This window comes from Oryx dammah, unplaced genomic scaffold (genome assembly GCF_014754425.2).
Source record: "Oryx dammah isolate SB20612 unplaced genomic scaffold, SCBI_Odam_1.1 HiC_scaffold_15, whole genome shotgun sequence".
NCBI classification, from domain to species: domain Eukaryota; kingdom Metazoa; phylum Chordata; class Mammalia; order Artiodactyla; family Bovidae; genus Oryx; species Oryx dammah.
In genome coordinates, this window is record NW_024070199.1 from 39,433,246 (window position 1) to 39,453,340 (window position 20,095).

The following is a 20,095-nucleotide window of genomic DNA, read 5'->3' on the forward strand; positions in this document are numbered from 1 at the left end:
GGAGACAGACTCATTTTAGGGTGACAAGACAAGGTACCTCTGAGGGTGCACTAAGCACTTAAGTCGGGGAAGGAGTATTATCACCAGGTGGAAATAGAGGAAACTAGTGTTCATTAAACTAGCAGCTTTATTGCCTTTCAGGGTTCCCATCTTCACTTAAGCAGATTTCGAAGTGCCTGAGGGAGAAAAACCTGTAAGAAATGATGGAGATCAGGGAATAGGCCTTGAGAATCCTGGAGTGGGGTCACAGTGAGACTCTGGTCAGCCTGGGAGGCGGACGCCACGAAGGTCAGGAGTGGCTCGGCCTCTAGCCTCTGTTCAGTACTGCTCAGTCCCCGCAGCTCCCGGGTGACCTGAGCCTCAGTTGCCAGCCACTCTGCTCCCGAGCCAGCACCAGCTCCACCTCCTTCCTTGATTTGTTGCTGCAGGCGTCTCCGGGCACGCCGCCGCCCCTGCCACACACGGTGCCACAAGGTGCAGCGCCAGCTCACTGCGAGCGACACCCGCTTCTCGGCCTCGGCCTGAGACCCTTCACAGGCTGCCTCAGGTCCTCTGGGCCCCTGCTCGGCCAGTGCTGCGGTGCCTGACTGCCCCTCTTCTCTAGTGGCTAGATGCTTTCCGGTCATCAGGGGCAGCTCCCCCGGCTGCCCAGAGCTCCGCATCACCCAGTCCTGCACCGACTCTCCAACCTCTATGACCATCTCTTCCACGCCATCTTCACCGTGCTCCCCTGCACATCCCTGCTGCTCCTCTGGCCCCTCCTCACAGCTTTTTTTCTGTCTGTCTAGTTTTGCTCTTTTGCTTTTCCCTCCCTGGGGGGGCTCCCCATGGCCACCTCCCTCTGACCGCAGTCTCTTGGTTCCCTGTTCTATATGGCACCCTAAGGCTTCCCTTAACACCTGGGCCAGCACAGCAGTGAGCTGGGTGAAGGAAGCAGGGGGTAAGGGGATAGGTGTCGCAGAGAGCATGGAGCTGGGGGAGCTGGGCTGCAGAAGGGGAAGCAGCCCCCAGTCCCGACCCCGGGAAGACCGCTGTTGGTACTGGAGGCTTCGACAGTAATTGGCTGCCGCTCGGCAACAGTTCTGTAGCCTCCCGGCCACTCGGCTGGTCACGTTGGCTGCCACATTGTGACTCAGGTCAAAGGGGTCCTGGAGATTCATGGGGCCGAGGCGCAGGCCCTCCGAGAGATTAGAGGGCAGGCCCCCTGCCACAGGTAGTGCCTGACCCTCCCGCAGGGACAGCAGGGAGCCACGAAGATCCCAACAAGAGACGCAGGAGAAGAACTGGGCCAGCAGGGAACCTGGAGGAAAGAGGAAGAGCAGGGAAGTGGGGTCCCTTAGAGGCCAGAACTGAGATCACCCTTGCGCCACAGTCATTCCCTGAGCTGGACTTGCCTTTTCCCTCCCAAGTGGCTCAGAGGAGTGCCAGAGCCAGGCTCCTCTGATCCCAATAAACAAGAGGTCAAACCTCTCTCCCCACAGTGCCCCCCAGATACTGCCCCTTCCCCCTGCTAGCAGCATAACCTTGGGCAAGCCACTTCATTACTCCAAGGCACAGTTTCTTCATCTGTAAAGTGGCAATAATGATATTAACTAACCCACAAGGCTGCTGTGTGCCAGTAACTGTGTCATTAACACCACTTGTTAGTCCTCTCCCAGGCTCCCCAGACTCACTCAGAGGCTCCTTATTGGTGCTGGGCTCCAGTCTTGAGGCATCTCTGGGGAAACTGCAGTCCCAGCCATCAACCTCCACCTGTTCGCCTATGAAAGTAAAAAAGTTGAAGGTCAGCCTGAAAGCAGGAAGATGGGTGGGAGCTTGGGGGGTGGATATGGTAGTGGTGGCAGAGATCTCATTCCCAGGAAGCTCAGTATGTCTAAGATGAAGAAGAGAGATGAAGGTCAGGAGATAGGGCGGGTGAAGGCCAGGCTGCTGTACCTGCTTTCTGGGTGAGCTGGGACACAGTGGGCAACACAGGAGGGTCCCTGGTCTGAAGGAAATAGATCACGAGCAAGGTCAGGGCGTAGTTATTGAGAAGTGGGCCACTCCCTGCATAAATAATTAATTCTGGTTAGATCAGAGGCAGTTCTGACCCCCTCCTTGGGAGTTTTCACAACCCCGCTTCCTTCTCTCCCCGAATCCCTGCCTCTGCCCCGACACCAACGCAGCCCCCGGTCTGTCCTGATTCATTCTCACCTGACAGCCCTCGACCCTGAGCCCAGCAGCGCAGAGTGTACACAAGGGGCCGTACTCGCCCATCCAGCTCAGAGCAGAGACTCAGGAAGCGGGAGTTGTGCAGGGCCAGCCTAAGACAGAGGGCAGACAGGGTGTCAGGGCTCAGGAGCTTGTCACCCCCCAGCTCTCACTCCAGACTTGTGTAATGGTGGCCAGCTGAAGAAGGCCAAAAGAGGGTTTCCCGAGGTGTTTCTCTGACATGGTCTGGAGAGAGTGTGTACAAAAGAACATCAAATGGGACGTTCCTAGTGGCGCAGTGGGTAAGAATCTGCCTGCCAATGCAGGGGACATGGGTTTAATCCCTGGTCTGGGAAGATTCCACATGCCTCGGAGCAACGAAGCCCCTGTGTCACAGCTACTGAAGCGCTCGTGCCCAGAGCCTGTGTGCTGCAACAAGAGAACCCCCCAAACCACAGCAAAGAGTAGCTCCCGCTCACCCCAACTTGAGAAGCCCCTGCAAGCAATGAAGGCCCAGTGCAGCCGAAAATAAATAATAATTTAAAAAAAAAAAGTGAATGTTGCTTCTTAAAAAACACACACACACATCAAACGTGTTTGGGAAACACTATATCCTATAAATGTCTTGGAGAGTCACAAAGCATGTTATTAATAAGACTGATCAGAACACTCACTATGCAAAGAAACAAAGACAGGAAGGGAGAGAGAAGGAGGAAAGAGCAAGTAGGAGAGGAGGGAAAGGAGAAATTGGCCTGTGTTAACTTAGCATTTCCCAAACTTACTCAACCATGGAACTCTTTCCTAAATCCTTAAAATCAGTATCCCAGGAAACATACTTTCCAAACATTGAAATGAAAGCCAGACATGAGATAAGTGTCAGAAAAGAGAGACGGGACTAAGTAAGGACAACCTCAAGCCTCAGCTGGTGCAGGGCGCCTCCCTCCCCCTCCCCAGAGTACCAGCTGGCCTTCCCCCACCACCTCAAAGGTACCGGTTACTGAGGGAGATGTCACCATGGAGACCTGAAGGCCGATGGCAGAACTTGACCACAGGGCGCCGGGCAGAGGGCACGGTTTGGACTCGGTACACTCCAGGAACACAGCCCCGAAGGATGGATGCCACCAGCTCCAGCATGGCTCCCCCTTCTGCTTTCTCCCCCTTCAGGGCCTCTGCCAGTTCCACCGCCTTCCCCAGGTCCCCCTCTCCCTGGTCCTCCTGCAGTGGCGAGGCTGGAGGCAGGGACTGGGGAGAGGCGAGGGTCTCAGAGGCCAAAGCAGAGTCTGGAGTCCGAGGTGCCAGTGAGGAGGAAGGGGCTTCAAAGTCCAGGGCTTCCAAGTCTTGAGGAGAAGCTGGAGGTTGTGAGTCTGGAGGGGAGGCTGGGGTACAGGCCAGGGCTTGAGGATCCAGTGGGGATGCCAGAGCTGAGTCCAAGGAGGGAGATTCTGGAGCCTTTGGGGCTGGCTGTGGATGGAAACGGGCTGGGTAACTGTCTCTCCTGCTGCCCCCTAACTGGGGAACAGTCCATCTCTAAGATATATCTATTATAATTTATTATGGGCTGGGCTATAAAGCACTAATTCTTTTAATCCTTACAAGCCTTTTTTAAAATTAACCTTTTAATGCCATAAAATAAACAGTCTACATTTTACAAAAATATTACAGTCAGGAAAAGCAAAAAAAGGGAGAGGAACTATTTCAGATGGAATAAGACTAAAGGAGGAATTCCCTGGTGGTCCACTGGTTAGGACTCTGCACTTCCACTGCATGGGGCACAGGTCTGATTCCTGGTCAGGGAATGAAGATCTTGCAATTTGCATGGTAGTCAAAAAAAACAAAAACAACCTTTTGCAGGGAAGAGATATATGGGAATTCTGTACTTTCTGCTCAATTTTGCTATGAATCTAAAACAGTTCTAAAAAATAGTTTATTTAAAAAACAATAACCCTTTCCTACTCCCAAGGCAGAAACTGTACATTAGATGTTACAAAACACAGATAAGCAAAAACATAATCCATTGTTGTATGGCGTTTCATATATATATTAAGATATTACATGTGCCATTTTGAAATTTTTTTTCCCTGTTACAAATGTCACCTATTCCATGTTGGTTCATTTTATCCTATCCAATCACATCCACGTTTCTCCAATCATAATAACCCTTTCAGGCAGGTCCTATTATCCTCATTTTATAGATAGGAGCTAAGGCATGAGAGGTCAAGGGCTCGCCCAGCGTCACAGACCATTCCCACTAACTCTTCACAGCTGCCTCCACGGTCACATACCTGGGGCTCGTCCAAGTCCCCCAGATCCAGGAAGAGGTCCAGATCACAGCCATGGACGTCAAAGCTGTTTATGGAGGAGCCAAAAGGATGGATCACACAGCCTGGGTGCCGAGAAGAGAATAAGGGTTAAGAGACACTGCAGGGAATAAGTGGTAGAAAAACATAAGGTGGCATAAAGATGGAAAAGCAAGCAAGCGAACACCACTAGCTGAGGGAGGCTGGGGATGCAGACACAGAGGGCTCAGACAGAGCGGGGCAGTGACTCACCAGGGAAGAACTCTGTGAAGACTTCCTGCATTAGGGCCACCACAAGGCTCCGAAGCTGCCGCTCAGCCTCGGAAAGCTCCCTCAGCCCCACGAGCTTCACCATTTGTGCTTCCACGTCTGGGGCCTCGGCGAGTGCTTTGATCAGCTGGTGACTGTCGGGGGCCACTCTTTTGGGGGACCTAGAGGCTGGGCTCTGGAACTCTTTCTGCTCCCGTGGCCGGACCCTCAGGCGATGTCCTCCCAGGCTGTGCTGGGGCTGTGACAAAACAGCTTCCCGGGCACCCAGGTCCCCCATCTCTACGATAGCAAACACTCCCTGTCAAACCACAACAGAGACAATGATGACAGTTCTGGAACCAAGAATCCAAACACATGGTGAGAATCTTCAAGATGGGGACCACTCTATAAATTGGAAATATTTGCCTCCTGTTTCCATAACATCAGGGAACATATTTATTTATTTTTTAGCTGTGACATAAGGCTTATGGAATCTTAATTCCCCAACCAGGGACTGAACCCTTGCCCTCGGCAGTGAAAGTGCAGAGTTCAAACCACTGGACCACCAGGGAATTCCTGCTGGGGAACATATTTAGAAAAGCAATTATCTCTCTTATTCAAATTGCGCACATTTTATTCTCACCTAAGCCTGCCTCTGAAAAACTTCATTTTACTTATTTCATCAAACCCCAGTCATCCCAGTGACATTTCACTGGTTACACTAAACTCACCCCCTAACTTTTCCTGCTTTAATTCAATTCTTTTAATATTAAGAATCCATGTAATGATCACTGTGTTAAGTGTAAACATAAACACATAAACCCTGTTTTTTTTTTAAGTCCATAATCTTTTTAAATTAATTTATTTATTTGGCTGCACTGGGTCTTATTTATGGCATGTGGGACCTAGTCTCCTGACCAGGGATTGAACCCAAGCCCTCTGCATTGGGAGCACAGTCTTAGCCACTGGGCCACCACGGAAGTTCCTCTTCCATATTCTTTTACATTCTCTTCACTGGTAAAGTTAGAACCTCATTCTGCTTATAAAAAGGAGCCCTCTATAGTAATTAAGACAGTGTGGTACTGTGACAAAACTTTAGCTAGACTCACTAAGAAAAAAAGAGCAAAGGCTCTGATAAATAAAATCAGAAAAGAAAGAAGAGAAATAACAGTGGATACCACAGAAATACAAAAGGTAAGAGAATATTATGAACATGAACACCCATACACCAACAAACTGGACAACCTAGAGAAAGGGACAAATTCTTACACTCACCCAACTTTCCAAGACTGAATCAGGAAGAAATGGAAAATCTGAATAGACTGATCACTAGGACAGAGACTGAAACAGTAATCAAAAAGTTTCCCCCCGAAAAAAAGTCTAGGGTCATCAAAAATTTAATACCTATCCTTCTCAAACTACTCCAAAAAACTGAAGAGGAGAGAATACTTCCTAACTTATTTTTACAAAGTCAATGTCACCAATATAAAAACCAGACAGAGACAACACAAAAAAAGAAAACTACAGGCCATTATCTCTGGGGAACACAGATGCAAAAATCCTCAAAAAAGTATTAACAAATCCAATACAATAATACCTTAAAAGGATCATAAACCACAATCAAGTGGGGTTTATTTCAGAGATGAAGGGATGGTTTAACATCCATGAATCAATCAACATGACACATACTTTAACAAACTGAAGGATAAAAATATGATCATCTCAATAGATGCAGGAGAAAGCATGTGACAAGATTCAGCATTCATTTATGATAAAAATTCAATAAAAGAGGCATAGAAGGAATGTACCTCAACATAATAAAAGTCGTATATGACAAACCCACAGTTAACATCATTCTCAACAGTAAAAAATTGAGAAAATTCCTTTAAAATCAGGAGCAAGGATGTTCATTCTCACCACTCTTATTTAGCACAGTCCCAGCCAGAACAACTAGGCAAGAAAAATAAATGAAGGGCATCAGATTGGGAAGGAAAAGCAATATTATCACTGTTTTCAGGTGACATGACCTTATATATAGAACACCCTAAAGCGCTTCCCTGGTGGCTCAATAGTAAAGATCCATCTGCCAATGCAGGGGACATGCATTGGTCTGGGAAGATTTCACATGCCATGGAGCAACTAAGTCTGTGTGCCACAACTATTGAGCCCGTGCACCTACAGCCTGTGCTCCGTAACGAGAAGCCACTGCAATGAAGAGAAGCCCCCACTCACCAAAACTAGAGAAAGCCATGCACAGCAATGAAGACGAGCTCAGCCAAAAATAAAATAAAGTTCTTTAAACAATCAGCTAAGTTTTCCCACGTTCACTACGTACCAGACTCTCAGCCAAGTGTTATACATGAATATCTATGTGGTAGGTACTAAGGCTTCCCTGGGGGCTCAGCAGTAAAGAATCTACCTCCAATGCAGGGATACAGGAGATGAGGGTTCGATCCCTGGGTTGGGAAGATCCCCTGGAGGAGAGCATGGTAACCCACTCCACTATTCTTGCCTGGAGAGTCCCATGGACAGAGGAGTTTGGCAGGCTACAGTCTATTGGGTGACAGAGTCAGACATGACTGAGGCAACTGAGCATGCGTGCCTGGTAGGTACTATTATTATCTCCATTTTATATCTGAGGAGGCATGAAGAGCAAGGTTAAGTAACTTGCCCAAGATCTTAGTTCCCAGGGAAGCCTAGTGCAAAATTAGCAATTAACATATATTTGGCAAATGAAAGACTGATAGAATAAATAAATGACCAACAAGGTCCCCAGTGACTAACTGACAAACTGATAAAATCCCAACAGGGGTAGGGGGCGAGGGTGAGAGACACAAAGCTGGACTAGCCCCCAAGTACTGCAGTGCCCAGCAAGGGCAAGTCACATTAGGAATGAGCAGAAACAGTCTGCTGGTTTCTTTCCCTCGTTTCTTTTGGTGTGCAGCACACGTAACTCATTCTTTACCCGCAGAGTCATTCACTCTACCTTGTCCTTGTCCATGACAACACTGGCCACAGGTCCAAATGCCTGGAAGTACTCAGAGAGCTGAGTAGAATCCACATCCCGGGGAAAGCCACTGACAAACACGCTTCGAAGCCCCTGGGCCTTTCGAGTAGCTCGTAGTTCCACTAGGTGCCGGTGCTTCCGGCCTCCCAGGTGGGCATCAAGGCTGGGTCCTGCAAAGACAAGCGTGAGACAAAAGCATCTGAATCGCACTTCAGTGTACCTACTCTGATTTTGTTCTCTGCATACCTAGATCCTAGTGATTCTTCCAAGCCGCTGAAAATGTGATTTTTGAATAACAAAGTCCTGGCTCCTTTCAGCTTCCTCTCTTGTCCATTTGTCTGTACAGTGCATTCTAAGTGGTCCCCAGGAGAACTGGCTGTACACAAGTATTTCTTAAACCACCTATAAGTGCCAGATAGAGCAACACCTGTACCCTGTGAAGAAACTAACAGGTAACTTATCTAGGTCATATATCAGTTCAGTTCAGTTGCTCAGTCGTGTCCAACTCTTTGCAACACCATGGACTGCAGCACGCCAGGCTTCCCTGTCCATCACCAACTCCTGGAGCTTGCTCAAACTCATGTCCATCGAGTCAGTAATGCCATCCAACCATCTTATCCTCTGTCATCCCCTTCTCCTCCTGACTTCAATACATAGATGAACTAAATAAATCAGGACCCTACACTATCTCCCACTTATCATTTCTGAGTATAATGCAGAGATTCAAGGGCAGAATCAGAAGTCACACTACCAAGAAACAAATCCTAGCTCTGTCAAGCTGTATGAAATCTTGGGCAAGTAACTTAACCTCGCTATTCATGTCTCCTCAGGTATGAAATGGAGATATTAATACTTCCTACCACATAGATACTACTCACACATAGCACTTGGCCCGACTCTGGGACATGATGAATGTGGGGAGTCTTAGCTGATTTTTTAATTTTATATTGCCCTTTGAGTCAGCTGTTTGACATCACCAAGTGTTATGTGGAGCCAGAGAAGACTATCCTGGATTTCTGGCTTGCCCTACTGGACAGTGGCAGGGCATTTTTCATTCACAATGAAAAAGAAAAATGAAAGATCGTGTTTAGGTGAGATTATGATTCCAGACTTCAGAAGTGGAACCTGAGGTTTCACTGGGCCTCTTGCACTGTCATAAAAGGACGTAGTCTCCTTTTCCAAACCCACCTTCCAAATATGCATAACCACGCTACTTCACCATCTCTGCCTTTGGGGAGCTTCTCTTGTAGGGCTTCTTTCCCTACTACCTTCTCTGTGATCCTGCAGCTTTCCAAACAGAGGGTATTGAAAATTATCTCCATCTCTAGACTGTGAGCTTCTTCACCTCTCTAAATTCCCTCTCCCTGCCCTAGAGCTGGATGTCCAATACCTGACAACTAAAGAGGGAATAAAATAACGAAATTTCCGTCGTGGAGATTTCAGATACCGGGACGTTGGGGAGTAAGGTGCTGGGACTCTCTCCCCTTTGTAATCCCCCCGGACGGCGGAGAGAAAACGGAAGTGAGACCCTACCAACAGACTTGGCAAGAACTATGACCTGTAACCCTAATCTTCACTAGGACCCCAAAACGAAACCGCCCCCCGAGTAGCCACCGCTTACGGTTGGCTGTAGTGATGTGACAGAGGCAGCAGCGGAAACCCCCACGAGGCAGCGGCTCGATATCCGAATCCACTGCAGCCATCGTGACTCTCCGGTACTAACAAAATGCAACCACCTCAGCCACGACCGGAACTCCCTCCTACAAATGGCAACGCTCTCAGAAGCAACTTCCGCCGGTCCAATAGGAAGTGACGTACCGTCGGCCAAGCGCTCGGTACACGCCTTCTAAAACCGAGCTCTTTCGGCTCAGGGTTCCGTCTCCTGCCGGAGTTAGGTCTCTACCAGCGTTTGGAAAACTGTCCACGATGCTTATCTGCATGCGGTAAGCCAATTGGTGTGCTCTGAGCGGTTGAGACGTTGATTGGCCCCAAGACCATGAATATTCACAAGGCAGCCACACGGTCTGAGCCGGGTTTCTTGCCGGGCTCCCTCCTTGACAGCCGGCGGTTTCCTTGCTGGATGACCTAGGGCAGGCTGTGCCCTCCTTCGCGGGGCAGCAGAGACCCGTGGGGTTGTATGCTCAACCCCATATTTACCTGGTAGATAAAGGCGAGTCCTTCACGAAGCCCGGGCTGTTCCTAGTCTCCAAACCTCCTGAGGGCTCTTATCCTCTTCCCTCTGCCGTCGGTCCTTTCTCAGAATGGTGTTCTGCGCCCGCTTCCTAGCCTTGATTGGGGAGCTCTTCCCCCCCGCGCACCTTTAGAACTCCACAGGCCCACAGCCAGATGGCCTTTCTTCTTCGATAGCCGTCTGCGTGGAGTATTCACCAGATGCCAGAGCCTCCCGCCCATTTAAAGGCATGCAGCAGAAACTGCTGTGATGGCCACTGCGTAAAAACATTGGAGGGTGCTGATACAACCGCAGACCGTTTTAGTGGTCATTTCTCCCGACACCGGAGTGTTGGCTTAGGCCAGGAAGAGAGCAAGGGAGCTGAGGAGGCCCCAGGGACAGGGACCATGAGATAGAGGGGCCTATCAGCTGGGCTGAGCCGCTCTTACTGTGTTGATCAACCCACAGCATCGGGCTGTGAAAAGAGCAGCGGACCTGAGTCAGGCGTCTCAAACTAAACTCGAGGTAAGTCTGCTGCTTAGGCTTTTCCCCATCTCTAAAGTGCTCAAGGAGCACACAGTAAGCTTCTCTCTCCTAAGGTGCTCCTCCCATTGGAACCAGCTCGTGTCTGTCTCCCAAACCCCAAAAGGCAGGAACCACCACAAGGGGGACGGACCTCAGTATCAAAGCAGCTGCTGAGGCTGGCTGTGGGGATCCTTGAAATAGCAGAAAAGTAGGTGGCATCATCCTACAGTGCTCTCCAAAGTGGACTACATCCCACTCTGGCCTCTAGCAACTCCCAGAATTCCTTCAGTAAAAAGAAGAGGGGACTAAGAGTTGGGAAATAAAGAAGAAACTAGACACACACACACACACACCCTCCCTCCTATAGAATCCACTAGTCAGTTTTGAGAACCAGCACATCCCAACTGTTTTAATGAAGCTGGGCCAAGATGGTGCTTGGGCTGCAGTATTGTAGAGAGCTGGGGAGCAGTCTGGACTCCACAGCAAAGCAAAATGAGAGCAAGGCACCTGTCCAGGCTACATAGCACATAAAGTTGTTCCCAGAGCAAGCCCCATCTGCACTTTCTCTATTGTGCTTTGTCCTTTATTTTCCCAATCCAAGACATACACCCCAACACATACACACACACACCCTCCTATAGAAACCACCAGACACACAAACACCCCCTCCTATAGAAGCCACCACACACATACAGCAGAGAATAGCTGAGCCAGGAGGAGCTGAAGAAAACAGCATTTTATTTGTTACTATAAGAACCAATTACAGAATCCGAGGTTAAAAAAACAGACAAAAGGTCTTTATTTCTGAGAACTGGCGTACAAAAGGCAGAGGGGACAAGGGGAGGGAAGGAAAGAGCGAGCATAGGCTGGGACTGATACCAGCTTAGGGGCTTCAAACTCCAATTAGGAAAGTCCGGACACCGGACGGCAAGAGAAACCCCCAATTAGGAAAAAAAAAAAAGACATGGCAGTCATGGCAGTGCGTGCCCCCCTCCCCCAACCAGATACCACCACCTGATATCTGTTTACTCTCCCCCCCATCCCCTTCCACAAAGGGAGGCAAAATTTTTAAAAAATTAAAAAACCCTCCCCCCCAAACTGTCCAAGACAACTGTGGGTCCTACCCACCAAAACAGGCTAGGTTCCCACAATGAGCCAAGATCCTGCAGTCTGCCCTCCACCACCAGGCATGGAGAGGCATTAGAAGGGGACAAGCCTCCAAGTGCTAACACCAGAGGGCGCCCGGCCCCTCCAAGGACACACTCACTTGCTCCCTCCCTCCTTCACTCCTCATTCCCTTTGATACTAGAGGGAAGGGAGGCTAGGTGCCCTGTGCACCCACCCTCTAGGTTTCCGCCCACCTCCCTTCCCCACAGATGCTCAATCTTCCAGGACAATGGGCTCATTAGTGCTGGCAGGATGTGACGACGGAGGAAGAGGGGCTGGGGGCCGCACTGCCATCAGCGGTGGCTTCACCTTCAAGGGCAAATTGGGTCTGCGGGCAGCTCTCCGCATCTCCAGGTGGGTCAGAGCCTTCCGCAGGGCTCTGGCCGGCAAGAGAAGAGGCAGCAAGAAAACCAAAGACCGTCAAGGTGATGCTCCACATTCCACTACAATTTCCCAGCATCCCGCCCCCACAACCCAGTCTCGTGGGGCTGCTCTTGCTCAGATCCTCTTTCCTTTCCCATACCCACCCATCTGGGTTGTTGACCTCTCGGCCCCTCCCATGGCGCGCTCCCTACCTGGTATCTTTTGTGGCCACAAACACCACAGGATTAGGTGCATCAGCTGGGTTGAGTTTCTGACGCTTGGCTGCTGGCTGTGAGCTTGAGCGAATCCCTGAGGCCAGAGGCCTTCCATTGGCAGAGAAAGGAACTCCTGCCATCTGGAAAAAGGTGGGGCAACAAAATCAGAGAGGGGACTCCCAAACACCTATCAGATATAAAAGCCCACCCAACGCCACTTGGCCCACTCACAGTCTCATAGGCCCGTTTCACCATGATGCCCCCCAGTCCCCTGTTCTGAGTCAGCTGATTTCTGTTGATCGGTGTCTTGGTACCCCGAGGTGTTTTTGGTTTCAGAGGTGCCTGGGCCACTATCAGAAAAAAATTAAAAGAAATCTTAGAGAACATTCACACTTTCTCTATGAATACCCAAAAGTAGTGATGGGAGAGGGGTCTGACAAGTAATTAGCAGTATTTCGAAAGTCACATATGAACATGTTCCTATCAATCAGTATGTAATTATACTGGATAGCTTATGAGAAGAACATTTTTATCCTACAAAAGTACAGTTAAGACTAAACCTCTTTGGACTCAGTGAGAAAGAAAAAAGCAGAGGAAGAGAAGGGTCTTGATGATAAAAGCCAGACACCACCTAGCAGCTCCCCATCCCTTACCCAGATCTTTGACGATAGCTGCCAGGGGCAGCCGCACCAGAGGGTGAATCTTCAGTGGAGTCTTGGCAGCCTTAGGAAGTCGAATGGAGCCTGGAGAACAAAGATGAAAGCTTTTGAAAGTGCGTCACTATTCAGGTCTCTTCGGGGGCCAGGAGCCATGTCTTTTTGTTTTGGTCACTGTGCAGCATGCAGGATCTTAGCTCCCTAACCAGGAATTGAACCTGCACCCCCTGCATTGGGAGCATGGAGTCTTAAGCCCTGCACTACCAGGGAGGTCCCAAGGAACCATGTCTAATCCATAACAAGTCCTTGCGGCCTACTACCTCTGCTGTCATTAAACACCCAGAGAAAACCCTGGTCTCTGGCCACAGCAACCCGCACGTGCCACCAGCCCAGCACTCCTGCCCTTACACTCTGCCTTGATGGCGTTGGCATTGATAGGGGCGTAGGGTCGTCGGGCAGCCCTCCTCGGCTGTAACAGGTCCCTGCACATGCGTCTGGCAAGACGGGTCAGCTTCGTGGTCTGGAGCAGGAATGTTTGCCTGTTCTTAGCCAGCAGCTTGGCCCGGTTGGCGCTGGTTGTATAGGGGGAGAGACCTTGGGCTTCTGGTCTAGACAAATGACCCCTCGAGTGTGGCTCCTGGAAGGACATAGGATAAAGGGAGAACAGTCAGTCACCAAGGCTCCCTTCTTCCACTGGCAGCAGAGGATTTATTCCCACCTGATTTCTTTGTTGCTGTCCTTACCACCTGGCTCCCCAACCACTACCAAGTCCCACCCCCGCCACCCGCAGTCAAGCCATCACCTTACTGGAGCTGGGTGTCCTGGCCTTCGCCTAAAGCTCACATCAATTAGCTTACTGCTCTCCCCAACCTGCTCCTCATCCATCCTTACTGTGGTGCCCCGAGCAGCCCCCTCAAGCTGAGTTGGGGTCTTCAGTCCCCCGTACTTCTTCCAGTAGATCCAACAGGAAGCACAGAGGCGGCACTGCATGTTGGGTGGGCCCCAGGCGTACCACTGGGCAGACTGTGTGGCTGTGGGAGCATGAAGCAGAGGGAACAGTCAGGAGGTAAATGCCACTTGAGCCTCTCAGGCAAACACCCCACTCACCCCCAGCATCCCTTATCCCTCTCTGGAACTCACTGTGGCAACTCTCACAAGTCAGGCCCTTTTGGAATCCAGCCCCATTCATGCCAGGTTTTGAGCCCACAGAGATTATCTGGTTAGGGTTTGGTTTGGTGCTGATGGGAGAGAAACCAGGAACTGGTCAAGGAAAGACTTCCACTTTGTCCCCATAATAATTTGCCCCTGTCTCCTGTGCACCCCCATCACTCAGGAAAGCACAGGTTAGGGGCGGAGAGAAGAAACACACCCTACCCATCATACTTACTAGGTAGGGATGTAGACTTGTTTTAGTTTGCTGTCTGCTTCAGCAGCTTTCAATCTTTTCTGCGAAAAGGAGAAAAAGAAAAAAGGATCAGAGCATCTCAGCGGGGGGTGGGGGTGGGGTGTCATCAACTTCAAAAGCAGAGGTGAGCAGGGGGCCTCTGGTCCAGCCTCCCCAGCCCAGATCTTACCTGTTGAATGTATCGGTCTGTGGTTTTCCACATGTAATAAAACTGAACTATGCTGGCCAGTGACTTCCAGGGTAGCTGAAGAGACGGAGAGAAGAAGGGTGAGCTGGGATCTGGTCGCAGAGCCTCGTTCCCTCATCTGCCACCTCTTCCACCTCCTCCTAGCTCCAGCCACTTACAAAGTCCTGGCGAATATCATTGAAATCCTTCCCATACTTCTCCAGGGCCTCTTCAAACAGCATGGCCTCTGAGGCTGACCATTCCTCCATCTCATCCCGACACAACACTGGCCCACCCTGGGGCACCAGGGTCGACATGGCCTTAGCCAGGTCATAGCCATTCCTCTGCAACGTATCCATTGCGTGAAACTACAGGAAAGGTGGGAAGCGATGCTGATGACCTGAAACTCTCAGCACCACTCCCCTGCTGCTCTTTAAGTACTCCCCCCACCTCAGAGATAACCTCCTCCCTGCAGAGTCCCGAAGCTCTGCAGGTCCCCGCAAAACACAGCCTACCCAACTACCCACCAACTTTTGCTCACCAGGGTGATATCTCGGGAGGCAGCGGCTGCACTCATGTGCAGGCTTGGCTGCCGAATGGAGCTGCTGCAATCTAGGGCTCTTGCGAAGGTCCCCACAGCTCTAAAGGAGAGAGTGAGAAGTCAGGGAAAGAAGAAAGTTCGAGTGGGCTGAGGAATCAAGCCAGATGAGGCGGGTGGTGGGGGCGGGGGCGGAAGACAACACCCAGGCCAAAAATAATTAAAGTCCATCTCTTAAGAACATGACTCAGAACTATGTCCACACCGCCCACAGCCCATCTTCCCCATCCACCCACCCCTCACCGGGCCACCACGAGAAACTGATCAATCTGCCGGTCTGTGAGAGGGTTGTCTGGATCCCAGACTTTCATCTCCATCTTCTGTTGGTTCCGATTATCAGATTCTCCTGGGGAGTGGAGAAATGGTTATCATCCAGGAGAAAAATAGGTGCCCTGACACAGGAACACCTCATCTCCTCCTTGGATTCTATTAGCCACCTTAACTCTCAGACTTCTCTTCCCAGTGTGCCCATCTGCTCCCTTCAGGTTCCTAAGGTCCCAGTCTGCCCAGGTCATTAACACAGAGCCACGCAGACTGTGCACCACACAAAGCCAAGGCCCACCACTCAGAGACTTTGATCTTAAGAAATCCCAGTGGTCATAACCCAGTCTCTCCTGCTGCATACCCTCTGCCAGGCGATCTGGGATCTCAGCTTGGTATTTGCAACCAACTCGGATCTCTCCCTGATCAGCTAGAAGTGTCTTCTGCATAGGGTCAAACACCAGTGAGTAAAAAAAGCAGTCCTGGAGACAGAAAGAGAGAAAGTAAGCTGGGCAGCAGTACTCATAGGCAGGGGACATGGGGGTTATCTGGAGTTCCCAAGACAGGCAGACTGTCAACCTGTACCTCATCCCAGTCAGACTTTCTTCCTGCCTTTCGGGGCAATACCCACTTCCCTCCCTCTTCTCCCAACACTTCTTTCTCACCTCCTTTTCCAGGTACTGGCTCAGGATATCTGTCTCATTCAAGAGGGTCACACTGCATTTCCCCCTACAGGAGAGAGGTCAGAAAACCCTGGGTGAGCTCATTTCCTCCGTGCGGCATCTCCCGCACACTAGCCCCTCCTCTCCACCTTCTAAATAAGTGCATGCAAGCCACAGAGGCTCTGACTGCCCCATACCTTATGTGGGTGGCTGGCAATGATTCGAATTGCCGAGAAAGAAAAAGTTCTCGGTGCTTCAGTTGATGTCGCTGCTGTTCTGACACCCCTGGCTGCTTCGATTCCTCCTCAAACTCCCCTGGGAGATTTAGGAGGAAGAAAGCAAGTCAGAAACTAATTCAGAAAGAAGCCACCTTAAAAACTCTAACCCAGGGAAAATATTTAATGTTTTCCTCACATTCCTCAAGGACCTGCCTTCCATATCCTCACCACATCACCCTTACCTCTTAGCCCTCCCCTGTCACCATCACAGGTGCTCCCAACTCTTCATCACTAATGAGGGCTCTTAGGGAAGAGCTGCTCGGGGTACAAGAGCTTCCCAGGTGGCTCATGGGTAAAGAATCTGCCTGCCAGTCAATGCAGGAGATGGGGTTGGATCCCTGGGTGGGGAAGATACCCTGGAGAAAGAAATGGCAACCTGCTCCCAGTAGTCTTGCTTGGGAAATCCCATGGACAGAGAAGCTGGCAAGCTACGTTCATGGGGGTCACAGAGTCAGACACAACTGAACACACACACGCTGAGAGTACAAAGGCTGCCACAGAAACACACGGCAAACCCAGGTGCCAATGCTCAGATACCACTCATATGGCACAAATCTGCCCACACCAGGCCCAGCAAGAATATCGCACTTGTCTCTTTCTTGCTAAACTAACCTGGGGTCCAGAAATTTAGTGACGATAAATAAATAAATAAAAGCATCACACAAAATTGTGTTTACCAGTTCCTCTGCAAATTTCAGGAGACTCTGCTCTTAAACATCACATGCAACCCTAACTCCCTTGTTTTCTACTTGCTAATAATAGTTTGTTTTGGGGGCTCTCAAGGACAGTACCTCTCAAGCCAGTGCCAACACCTTCCTCCCCAAGGAGCTGCAACTTGCCCTGAAACCTTAGTGGAAAGGGTTAACTTGGTTGGGTGCCAACCAAACAGGGAGGGGGCAGAAGAGCCACAGGCCCAGGCTCATTGGTGCATTGTTCCCAACCTCAAGGAGAAGGGGGGGGCAGGGGTGTGCAGTAGGCTCCACCCCTTGCCTGTGTGCTCCGGAAACCCTGTGCTAAGGCAAGGGGGACCACACCCCCCACAGCCTTTCCGATTGGACAAGACCAAGGTCAGCCCCTGCCAGACAGGGTTGGAAACCCCAGAGAGCCAGAGAACTTGGTCGGCCCAGGTCCTCGTTAACCCCTTCACGCCCAATGCTCAAAGAAGCCCAAAATAAGGAAAATAATTTAGAAAGGAAGAACAAGAGAAAGTGGAAAGAAAGCCAAAGCAGGAAAAGAAAAAGAAACTAAAGAAAACAGAAGGCTGTGTATCTAAAAAGATGAAAGCATCAAGAGAAGCAGAATAGGGTGAAAAGAAAAGGGAAAGATGTAAAATGGAGTCCAGGGCTAGGTGAGAGAAGCTAGGCTAGGTGAGAATAGAGAAAAAGCGCAAGAAAATGTTCCTGGCTTCCTATTTTCTCCCATCAATGTAGTTTTACCACCTCATGATCACACCAAAAACCTGCGTTCCTATTATGCAGGCTTCTCAGTACAGTCTCTTCTCTTCAGCAGACCTTGGCAGTCACCACCTATCATCCCAACATAACCGAAACTGTCCCCCTAGAGATCTGCTTCTCTAAAGTGCTTCCTCATCCCCGATTTAAATACTACCATCTCTTTTACATACACCATTCACAAAGGCAGATTCAAAAATACACACTCACACACAAGCCAAATTCTGGCTTTCCTTATCATGGCCTCTCCACCTTGCTTCTAACCCAACATGTAAAAACAGGCCTCCCTCTGCAGACCAGGCACTTCCCACCCCCAAACTCACACCCCTGCCTTGGGCATGCTACAAGAGAACACCTGCAGGGACATGCCCAGGCTTCAGATCATGGGCAGGGGGAGACAGGGAAACCGGGGGTGGGGACAAAGACACTCACTGGCATTACTATCAGCCAGGCTGTTGAGGCTACTCGAAATGTCCCTTCGCCGGAAAAGGCACACAACCTTTGCCTCCACGTTTCCATTTGCAGTCTAAGGAGAGAAAAAACGGTGGTGAAAACTAATCATTTGCAAGTGGAAATGCATAAAGAAGAAACTAACATCCGTGAACAAGTTTCTAAAGGATGTAAGAAAAACTCCAATTATGAATCAAGAGATTCACATTTAAGGACAGACTTCCAAATCCCTTTCCTCAGCCCCACCAAAAACAGAACAGTAAAGTTCCCACTAAGCTCTTAATAGCCTTTCCTGAAAGCGTGGAAGAAATGAATGAATGAATATGCATGGGTACTTGGGACAGGGTTTGTGTTATCTCTGTCTCTCATTCACCTGAAGTTACAGATCTCTGAAAAAAGACGACGGAGGTTGCTGGGTAGGGGGGCAGTGGCGGGCCTCTGCTCTACTCACCTTGTTGAGCTCTTCAATCCTTCTAACCAGGTAAGGATTGCTGGAGGAGTTCTCAAAATAGACGTAATCTGTAGGAGGGGGTGGGGAAGAACCGGGAAGATCAGTGGAGTAGATGGGAGAGTCCAGCACCAGAGTGGGAGGAGCGAAAGGAGGCCTGAGTAGACCAAAAGGAGATAAGGGTCTAGGTAGAGAGGACGCTGAAATGTGGAAGTGTACAGACTAGTAGAAAATAATGGAGGGACGTTCCACCCTCCAACCCTAATCACCCAGTTCTTAAATCAGATCCTCCGCTCAAATGTGAGCCTTAAGGAGACAAGAGAAGCAGGGGGTTCCCCTGCGCAGCAGTTCCCCACAACTCAGCGATGGAGTTGCATCCCGGTCTCGTTCAGGAGAGCAATTGTTCACCCCTGTACAGGGCCCCCACCTTTGTGAACCGAGGCGCACAATAACTCCTGGGAAGAGGAAACCTCCCGGCCGCTCCCCCGTTGGTGCCCCGGCCCTTCGCGCCCCCTGCCTGCCCTGTCAGCCCCTTTGGAACCACTTTCGCAAGCCCACTCCACGACCCCGGCGGCCCAGACGCTGCCCTGAGAGTGCCGTCGGGCCGCCCGCAGGCTTCCCGGGAGTCTCGGAGCCCGGGCGCGTCGCGATCCCCGCGCCCTCGCTCCCCATGCTCCCGGTTCCGGTTCCGGTCCGCGCTCTGGACCACGCCGCCCCAGACGCGGTTCCCTGCGCCGCTGGGAGCCGAGCCTCTCCCGCCCCGAGTCCCGAAGCCCCTAACGCCCGGTACTCACCCCCCACTCGGTACATGTTGGCCGCCATGGCCGTTCCCGCCGCCGCCTCCGACCGCACAAAGGGGTCCGGAAGGCTCCCGAGGGCAGGACTCGAAGCGAAGCCCTGAGCGCGGGGCCGGCGCTTCGCAGAAGTCTCAGTCTGGCCCGCGCAGCCGGCGCCTCCGCAGCCTCAGCCGTCGCGGCTCATCCCGGCCCGCGCTGTCGCCGCCGCCTCTATAGCCTCACGCCCGGGACGCCGAGACCGACGCCGGTCCGCTCGGCTTCTTCCGGAACGAGCTCGGATCCCGCCGGACCGGAGGCAGGCTGCAGCTACCTCCGCCCTCGCCGAGTCCCACCAGACGTTGGACTCTGAGGGCCGCCGCGAAGACTTGCCGGCCCGCCTCGGGGTTCGCCTCCTTCCGGAACACCTTCGGCGGATCCGGAGAACAAGGCCCAGCACTCGGCTCCGGTCGGAGAGCAAGACCGCAAAGCTCGGCTACTTCCGGAAGGAGTTCGGCTCCCTCCGGCCAACCGCGGCCCGGCACTCGGCTATTTCCGTTGCGGCTCGGCCCCGCCTCCGAGGGCGGGGAGAGGAGTTGGGCTTAACTCTCTGCGAGCCAGAGTCTTGCAGCTCCACCAGCGGCCGCGAAAAACTCGAAGCGCCTTTGAGCCTCGCAGTTATTTGCAAGAGGCTTCGCCTGTTATTTGCATAAAAAGTCCACCCTCCCTCACCTTTTCCGCATTCCCCTTTGCCTTCCTCCCCA

General features: G+C 51.1%; 2 protein-coding genes across 3 annotated transcripts; both read right to left on the reverse strand.

Annotated features, from left to right (window-relative positions):
• Positions 1–109: 109 nt before the first annotated feature.
• TUT1 (terminal uridylyl transferase 1, U6 snRNA-specific) lies at positions 110–10,039 on the reverse strand. The gene is made up of 9 exons (XM_040256019.1): positions 9,365–10,039; positions 7,723–7,913; positions 4,740–5,055; positions 4,473–4,573; positions 3,182–3,651; positions 2,194–2,303; positions 1,936–2,046; positions 1,674–1,760; positions 110–1,300 (listed from the first exon to the last, which is right to left on the reverse strand). Exons 1-9 carry the CDS (start codon positions 9,444–9,446, stop codon positions 153–155), a joined length of 2,616 nt encoding a protein of 871 aa, XP_040111953.1. The 5' UTR covers positions 9,447–10,039; the 3' UTR covers positions 110–152.
• Positions 10,040–11,159: 1,120 nt separating this feature from the next.
• On the reverse strand, positions 11,160–20,095 carry MTA2 (metastasis associated 1 family member 2). Of its 2 annotated transcripts, none has more exons than XM_040256023.1 (18): positions 19,353–20,095; positions 18,562–18,629; positions 18,093–18,186; positions 16,129–16,246; positions 15,935–15,998; positions 15,634–15,751; positions 15,252–15,354; positions 14,952–15,051; positions 14,590–14,778; positions 14,414–14,488; positions 14,227–14,285; positions 13,980–14,077; positions 13,731–13,870; positions 13,248–13,476; positions 12,837–12,926; positions 12,415–12,533; positions 12,181–12,323; positions 11,160–11,984 (listed from the first exon to the last, which is right to left on the reverse strand). In XM_040256023.1, the coding sequence occupies exons 1-18, from the start codon at positions 19,378–19,380 to the stop codon at positions 11,819–11,821; spliced, it is 2,001 nt and encodes a 666-aa protein (XP_040111957.1). In that variant the 5' UTR covers positions 19,381–20,095; the 3' UTR covers positions 11,160–11,818. The 2 variants fall into 2 exon arrangements, with proteins under 2 accessions (XP_040111957.1, XP_040111959.1); XM_040256025.1 differs by lacking the exon at positions 19,353–20,095 and adding an exon at positions 18,986–19,212.

Bases quoted from the DNA above. Each gene is read 5' to 3' on its own strand.
- TUT1 (XM_040256019.1), bottom strand. From the start codon at position 9,446: ATGGCTGCAGTGGATTCGGATATCGAGCCGCTGCCTCGTGGGGGTTTC. The intron at 5,056-7,722 runs GTAGAGTGAATG...GTGGTTTGACAG, and splicing joins TTGTCATGGACAAGGACAAG to GGAGTGTTTGCTATCGTAGA. The intron at 1,301-1,673 runs GTGAGTCTGGGG...TCTTTCCTCCAG, and splicing joins CACCAATAAGGAGCCTCTGA to GTTCCCTGCTGGCCCAGTTC.
- MTA2 (XM_040256023.1), bottom strand. From the start codon at position 19,380: ATGGCGGCCAACATGTACCGAGTGGGGG. The intron at 16,247-18,092 runs GTGAGTGTCTTT...TAAATCTCCCAG, and splicing joins CCTGGCTGATAGTAATGCCA to GGGAGTTTGAGGAGGAATCG. The intron at 13,871-13,979 runs GTGAGTTCCAGA...ATGCTCCCACAG, and splicing joins GACTTGTGAGAGTTGCCACA to CCACACAGTCTGCCCAGTGG.